We start from the raw sequence: 8,524 nt of genomic DNA on the forward strand, positions 1-8,524 counted from the left end.
CCGGACTGCGTTTAGGCGGACCAAAATCCGGACCGCGGCGCAAATGGGTCGCCCTGCTGGTGACGCATTTTGTCCGTTCCGACCCGAACGGACCGCGCCAAACCAAATGCGTCACCCGTCTACCACGATTTGGCGATCCGAGAAGGCTAGCTCTTCTGTCTTGGTTTACGGTGCACAAACTTCTTACTCCTTGGGAAAGTCACAGCAGGCAGAGCTCCGCATTTTGCACGGTAAGTCTTTACGGATTTTGCACAAAACAGCATACATGATGCTCATGGACAACTCAAAACAGATACAAATACGATGCCACAAGGAGAATTATGAACTGGGAAGAAAACAGAAACCAAGCAGGACAGCACATACTGTCGAATCCAATCTGTGATTTTGATTTAGCTTTTGCTCATGTATCAAGAATATAATATGTCTTTGCTCTTCAATAGTTGCAATGGGGCAAAGTTACACATCTGTAAGGTGATATATGCATGTAAAACAGAGAAAAAAGATGTACATGACTAAACCTAGCCGGATGAATATGGGTAAAATATGAGCATCGAAAAAGAATGCAGCAGAGGGGGAGGGAGAGAAAGGGGGATGTTTTCTTTTGTCAGACTTCTTTCTTTCAACTTTTTACTAGTATATGGCATTATTTTGAGCAAGATCTTGGCAGAGCAGCTTCGCGTGATCCTGGACGCGGCCAAGTTCAGGAAGGCATCACTCACTATAGTATGAGCAAACAAAAAGCTGGTGTGGCAAGACAGTTACGTTATTGGCACAACAGCATCTAGGTTCTTCTGCAGCAGCCAGCCAGTAGGGTAGTTGAGTTGAGGAGGTTCCAAATCAAAATTCCAGACCATAATCCGAGTGCAATTGTCTGCTAGGCCTTCCATTTGACTCTCATCCTCCACAAGCCTCTCAATAAATCTTGACTCCTGCAATGCCACCATGTTTCAGTATATTGATGCTTTCTTGATATGCTAGTGTATATATAGTAAGCATTGCCTTAGCAGGTCATGTATATCATACACTACAGGAAATGGTATGCAACTCTGGTTCCTTAAAAGCACTGTGTCGGATATACTTGCTCTAATAAATATCCCAATGATTACAGATGTTCACTTCAACAGATTGTACCTTCACAGAGCCTACTTAATATTAATATTGCAGAGTTTCAGCTAGGATGGTAATTTCTTCACAAAGAGTAGAATAATCGCATGCTCAGGGGATATTTTCAAACTAAAACTTAGCTAAGCTGAAATTAAGATATCAAGTCAATTCATCTACCTGGGTATTCTGACATTTACTGAAGAAAGAACTCACCTGCAATCCACCCCTGCCACCTGAATGGAGTATAATAGATTCTAGGGTGGGGCTCTTCCATCTCTTCGGATCCCAAAGTATAGTGCTATTAAAAGCAAATCCAGAGAAACCAATTGGAAATCGTCGAAGTACACCCCTTCCCTGGTTTGTATGCCATCCCGTGACCTGGTCACCCTTACAAAGGGGCCCTTCTAAAGCCACTCTGTACTTGGTCCCAACATGTGTTGCTACTGGCCATGTACCAAAGCGCCTGCAGAACATAGCACAAAATTATGAGGTTCATCTTAACTGTTACAATGAGAAACAAATGCTCTGCAAGAATAGGTCGCATTTCATGTTATTGGGTTCAGTAACAGACATTTTGATGTAAAATTTCAAGCAGAGATTACCACCTCTCTTGGTTTCACCTGAGAACAAACACCATTTCGCATCCTCTATAATTCTATCACCACTTAACTGCGATTATAGAACCGCACATCATGATACCTATAACTGACACATCCCTAGAACTAGTTCAGATAAATAACTCCTGACAAGGGATATCATTTGGGCCCTCTGTACTTCTATCACCACTTGACTGAGATTACATCACCACCCATCATGATACCTATAATTGATGCATCTCTAGAACTAAATTAGATAAAAGACTCCTGGCAACTTTTATTTGACCATCTGTAGAATGGAGAAATGGATTCGTCTAGGGTCAGGACTAAATCCCAGGCCTGGCAGATTAGGAGTTCAAACCTATTTAGCATTCTAGGATATCTCAGCAAAGAACATTTATATAAATAGAGTTCAAGTTTGTCAACCTGTTGTCTCACCGGGACGCACAACTACTTCTCTGTATAATTTGTAATAAAGTGGTTATCTCAAAGCCTTTATAAATTCTGTAATTATTAGGTTAGCCGGCAATAAAAAAATTCATCTCACACCTGACTAGACAAACAAGACGTTTTGATGGGTCTCTTTATAACGCCTGTAAAGTAATCATCAATCAAGCTTTTATTTAGTGGAGAAAACTTTGTGTCCTACTACCACTACAATGCTTAAAATAGTCCATGTTTTGCTACGTGGGACATCTTTTAGCACCAAACATCGGGAACAGGAAATAAACACAAAGCTACTAGAAATAAAGAATGGAAAAGTGGAACAAAAGGAGGAAAGAAAACATGCATCTCTGTGTCAGACTCCATCCAACCCAATAATGTGTACTTTAGCTTCAAGAAAATAACCTATTACCATAGTTGATTGTAAAGTTTAGAACATTACTCAGTCTCAGCAGATTTGACAAGGAGAAGAATATTTCATACTAACTAGCAACCGTGGACTCAGTGTTCAATTGTTCATAAGCAACAAGCAGTTCCAAGATTATTTTACATCATCGACATGCAGTGAGCAATACGAAGGTCAGCATAAGCCGAGAAATAATAGATTCGTCAGCATAAGCCAAGACATAATAGATTCTAAAATTTGATGACAAGGTAAAATGATGAAGACGCGTATTAACACTGAGTTTTGTGTCAAGATTTTAATATTTTTTGCTACAGGTTCGTAATAACTTGCAGCAAAGAAAATGCTAGTACAGAACTGTCACCTGATTTTCCGCATTTCTTCAAATAGATCAACTGAGTATGCTCTCTCCTCATCAGCGAAATGCACTATCCCATCTAGACGGTGCTTCTTTATATGAAAAATTGCATTATTCTTTTGGCAGACAATAATCTTCCTAATATTTGTAGCGTTCCTGTTGCAGACAATATGTCTGTACATGATCCCAGATGACCTCAGGATTTCTACTGTTTCACGGGACTGATATGGCCACTCTGCTACTATCCACAGGAGAGGAGGCGGTACATCCTTCAAAACATGAACCAGACGGTTAAGGTAATATGCCTGGTGTGGTCGAACGGTTGTTGCCGTGACAACTATTAGCTGCTTTCTCATAACAATACCAGAATCATTAACAGAACGTAGAATGGAGGAGGCTTCCACAAAATCTGCCTCATCATCCAACATTGCAGGAACTGGAGGACTGTCCTCAACCTGTGGCTCATTCATTGGTTCAGCTTCAGCCTCTGCTACGAATGGCTCCAACTCGGTGCCTTGATGTTCTATCATCTGCCGTCTATCAATCACATCACCGTCGAATGGAAGCACCGCCTTTTCAGAAGGCATGTTCTTTGATAAATCAGCAGGGAAGAGCGGGGTGCATCCGATGAAAATGCCAATCATGAAACACACAGATAGACGGATCATGGCCCTTTCCCAGCCCATCCCCTTTGACTTTGGTCTCTCCAAGGACCTAGCATGCTTGTGGGACAATATAACTGCCCATGCAGATTTAATGCTGCTCGACATCAGGACAAGATCAAGTGAAGCCAGTGAAGTCAGCAGCCCCCTCATTGCAACATAGGACTGTGAGTACGCCATCTTGGGAGACGGAGAGGGATCAAATTCTGACCAGTCCTTAACCGACCCCTCTCGCTGCATTGCCCCAGCATTTCTTCGGGCCATTGCACATGTACAGCTCTAGAGTCGCAGGCACAACCTTTCTGACCCAATAATGCCGTTTTACCAACAAGATGGGCTCCAATCACTTCATCTGATACCAGCTCAGACGTAAACCGATCAGTTACCCAACAGGAACAGGCTTCGCAGCACAGGTATTGTGATTCTGTCCGCAGAATTCCAACTGTACACCGAAATAACGCTTCAAAACTTCAGCCTTCTCTCCTGCTGTGACCAAAATTGGAACATATTAGAGCATGAAAATCACGGGCGGAGGGCCGCCCTACCTTGATTTTTGCCTCAGTTACGAATTGGGGAAGATTATGAAACGGGAAGCTAAAGGGCGGAATCCGTTCGTGGGGTGATGGGAGGAGAAACGGTGGGGAGCGAGAGAATCGAAGGGGAGACCAACCTGCGGTGGAGGCGCTCGCGCGAGGAGGAAGACGAGCTAGGGTGCTCGGCAGCGGGATGGGTGGCGGCTCTCGGGCGAGGAGGAAGAAGATCCACGGAGCGAGGGGTCTGGGTCGCTCGGCAGCGAGATGGGGGCAGAGGGAGGGAGGGGAGGTATAGCTGGCCAACAACCGAGGGCGAGGAGTGCCAAGGAGTAAATGAGCTTGAAAAAAGGATAGTTTTAGAATTGAGTAAAAAAAGATGGAGTAGTTCACAAACTTATAAAATGCAACAATAACATCTTAAACCTTGATTAATGATACTGTATAAGAATACATGGATGAAACATGTTAGATGTCGTAATTGTTGCATCAAATTGTTGGCTATTCGAATTAACTTTAAGACAAATTAATAAATCGATAAATCGTTTGTTAGATGTACATTTGTTTCGGCCTTCGGAATGTGTACATGCGTCTCTGTATAAAATAAATCTGCAAATTTTTTCAACTAATTTAACTCTAAATCGTTAGAGGAAGCGATGGCGATGACTTGTCAAGCTAAGCATTTGGACGGTGTCCGACAAAAACATCGTAGGAGGCAGCGACGACGGGTCAATTGTCGCCTACTTCGACGGCCAGTTTTCGACGACGGCGCTCGTGTGAGGCGGTGCATGTGGCGTTCCAACGTGCCTTTGCGGAATCGACAACGATTGGCCTGCAAAGACCGGCTCTTCCGGAGACGCAACTTCTCGCACTTATAGTTATTTTAGCTATCTACTGTTGATGTACATTTACGGTTGGTCACTGATGTCTCAATTGTCGTTCATTTACTCATATTTCTTGCTTAATGAAAGTTGATATGAAAATCATCTTACTTAATGACAGTAGATATGATACATATTTTTTCTTCGTGTGATATGTTTAGAACACTTTCAAAACAATTTACGACCACCACCCATTCCTGTCACATGCTACACACGTCTTTTTCATGTGATATGTTTAGAACACTTTCAAAACAATTTACGACCACCACCCATTCCTGTCACATGCTACACGCGTCTAATGTGGCAATCTTAAAGGTATCCAAATTGATGTCCCTCTCAGCCACCAAATGTTTGCTTCAAGTGCTTCCTAAGAAATAACCGAAAAGCTTCCTCCCAAAGTTTCTATTTAATCCTCCAGAAATGAAAGGAGCCCTGGGGTCCTAGGTGCAAAACAGACGGCAGCCTTGAACTACGGAAAAGCTTGAGTCGCGAGGGAAGCCAGGAGCGACGACGCCCCACCCGCCGTTGGTTCGCGCCACGGGGGTTCATCTGAACCACCCCTCTCTGCCGGCCGCACGACGCGTATCACGTAAAACTTGAGCTCAAGTACGTCATGTGAGTATTGATGTCTTCTGTGAGCACACGAGTAGACAAACAGGTGGTCGAACAAAACAAACCACGACTGACTTTTCTCAATTGTACTCTCCTACTTGCTTCGATCCTCTGAATATTCCATCCGATCTTCCTGAGTTACACCATGTGCTGGTACCAGGAACTAGTATTAGGCTGCCGTTTGTGAATTGGTCACGTGGATTTTTCTTAATTCCATCTATGTTTACGTTTGGCAGCATCTATACATCTATACTGTTACTAATATTCTCTTTCTGATTTTAAATTCTTGACTCAAATTTGTCTAAATATGAATGTATCTATTTTTAAAAAAGTCTAAATACATGTAATATTTCGACAATAATTTAGGATCGTAGAGAGTACTTTTAATCAGCTATCTAGCTGGCACTAGAATTAAATAATTGCATTTGGTCAGAATTTTCTTTATTATTTATTTAATCTAACCATCCGTACCTCTGGAGTTAGGTATATTGTGAAACAGCTTGCATTGAACGTCTTTCTCCACTTTTTTTTATAAAAACAACAACATAAGCGTATCCGAAAACCTTGTATCTTTTCGTCCCGAAGAAAACCTTCTACCGACAGAGTCTGTCTCCAGACAGGCGTATATTAATCGGAGAAGACCGATTCAAATCACACGTCCACTCCCACAAATGAAATTCTAACATTCCCCACCGCGCGCGCACAGTATCACGACAAAGCTGGTTGGTTGCTTCGTTCTTCGATCGATGTTTCAGTTCTCATGTTCCTGTTCCTACGAGCAACGGAGCAAGCACGCATGGCAATTGCAATTGCACTGAGGTCAACACCCAACAGCGCCCACCTCGAAGCCTCTCTCCGACTCCCCCCCAAAGCTCCTCCCTGTACGGAGAAACTGCAGATGCGTGCGCAGCGTGTGGAAAGAGCTAGCCGAATGCTTTAGACACGAGCGCGCGTGCCGGTTCGTTGGTGCCGCGTCTTCGTAGGAGTTTGGTGCCTGGCTCTGGCTCTGGCACCGGCAGCGAGTCGCGTGAAAGAGATCGTGCCGTTGCACGGTCCCTTTTTTACGATCCGGCGGGGGTCTTTGACGACAAGCGCCCGGCACCGAACCCCTGGCGCTCGCGTCGACACCTCGGTCCTTTTTTAGTTTTTGTTGTCACCTAATACACGAACCATCCTCCTGACGAGTACGGACTACCTGACCGCAGTGCAAAGCAACAGGGGGTGTAGGAGACTGACTGTTCGATGTGGCACGTTTTCGCGACAGACAAACTGGGGGCCTCGCCTATGCTGTGCGTGGGTGTCGCTGTTATGCACTTAAATATGGTACTGCATCGTGGAATGGAAAATATAGGTTTGTTGAAATCTTCGGCGTGTGTTGCTGTAGCTTGATTTTGAAGAGTAAGGGGTGATTTGGTGCACGCGAAATTGAACCATGGCACGTGGAGTGCACATCAAGCAAGCCGTAAGGCACATCTTCGGCTCTTCGCTGCTTCTTTTTTTAGAACTTTTTTTAGAACTAGGCAGACCGAAAACGTGAATGTGGGTTGCATCGCGACGGGCGACCAGGGGATCTCGGCCCACGTGCAATTGCCCGTGCCTCCGCCTGGGCTGTTCCAGGCCCAAATAATAGATCTCCACGGATGCTGAATGCATCTAGGCCCAACTGCTACCATTTCAACCTTCCACGCTTGCTTCGTAGGAAATTTAGGTTTGTGACCTACCCTTGTTCCTCTTTCTTATCGGTGGTGCCGCTCACAGTGCATATTGAGGTTAGGGGGTGAAACCTTTTATATTGCTAATTCTAAAGTCCTAATCTGTATGCATATAAGATTCCAAGTTTAAACAAACTTGTTTTAGATTGAGTCAAGGTTTAATCAGTAACCGCAATATAATTAACCTTTAATCAGACACTTATCTGTGACTTCCCAGGACACACATGTGTGAGTCATGCGAGTCATGCGCCATCAGATTAGGACAATCAACTTAGGTCGTTTCAATTAGTATTGTACCCGGGTGATCTTTCTAGTATATTAATATTGTATTCCAAAACTAATCTTCATGAAGTATTTACTTAAGTACACCTTGAGTATGTGTAAATTCCTCAAGTACAAATACCATCAAGTAATCATTCCAGATCAACAATAATTCCACATTAAGGTATTATTTCCAAATGAGATTAAATAGTTGCACGACATAAAATTCCTACATCCCTCCCACTTGTCCAAAACATTTAATGAAATAACCAAAAGACCATTTATGTCACTGAAAATAATTCTGAGAATAATTCCTGCCTAACTGGCTTAGTCAGTGCAATAATGATATACTCATATGGGACAAATAATCCAAAAACCAACAACATGAATGTGGTATATATTCCCTCAATGTGTTTACCTTATGAAGATCTTGATCGCTTCAGCACTTCCACATTATTAACATAACAGTACCAACTTCCGATGTACATTCCACAACCTTAAGTGGAGTAAGAAATTCCCTTAGCCACTACTCCCTTCAATGCTCAAGATGCATCAAAATATTAACCTTTCATAAAAGAACAACCGAATCATGTTTCCATTTACCGCAAAAGATAGCACCTCGTTCCAAAGTATATATTGGTTGAAAGTTTTCCAATCATCCAAATCTTTTTCCCTTATAGTATAATAAATAGCCGAAGATTGTGTCCATCAAACATAATGAATAACCCATATAGTTCCTTTGACATTGTGCAGTAAATGTGTCATATAATTCCAGTGCTCTTTTCCAGGATTTGTTTGACAGTTACCAATAATTCCAGGAAATGTCGTTTTCCATGCTAATCAAGATAGCAATAATTCCAGCAATATGACTAAGGTTTGGTTGCAATAATAATATCTCAAAATAAATAATTATGAGATGTCAATTATTCTTCCTTTCCTTAGGAGTTCAAACATTATTCCT

General features: G+C 42.8%; 1 protein-coding gene across 2 annotated transcripts; it reads right to left on the reverse strand.

The window, feature by feature from the left end:
• Positions 1–360: 360 nt before the first annotated feature.
• On the reverse strand, positions 361–4,415 carry LOC100834615 (probable glucuronosyltransferase Os01g0675500). 2 transcript variants are annotated; one of them, XM_014899824.2, is made up of 4 exons: positions 4,238–4,415; positions 2,912–4,050; positions 1,318–1,567; positions 361–929 (listed from the first exon to the last, which is right to left on the reverse strand). In XM_014899824.2, exons 2-4 carry the CDS (start codon positions 3,829–3,831, stop codon positions 759–761), a joined length of 1,341 nt encoding a protein of 446 aa, XP_014755310.1. In that variant the 5' UTR covers positions 3,832–4,050; positions 4,238–4,415; the 3' UTR covers positions 361–758. The 2 variants fall into 2 exon arrangements, with proteins under 2 accessions (XP_014755310.1, XP_003569552.1); XM_003569504.4 differs by having other exon boundaries at positions 2,912–4,053.
• Between the last annotated feature and the right edge of the window lie 4,109 nt (positions 4,416–8,524).

Source organism: Brachypodium distachyon, chromosome 2 (genome assembly GCF_000005505.3).
Source record: "Brachypodium distachyon strain Bd21 chromosome 2, Brachypodium_distachyon_v3.0, whole genome shotgun sequence".
Taxonomy (NCBI): Eukaryota; Viridiplantae; Streptophyta; class Magnoliopsida; order Poales; family Poaceae; genus Brachypodium; species Brachypodium distachyon.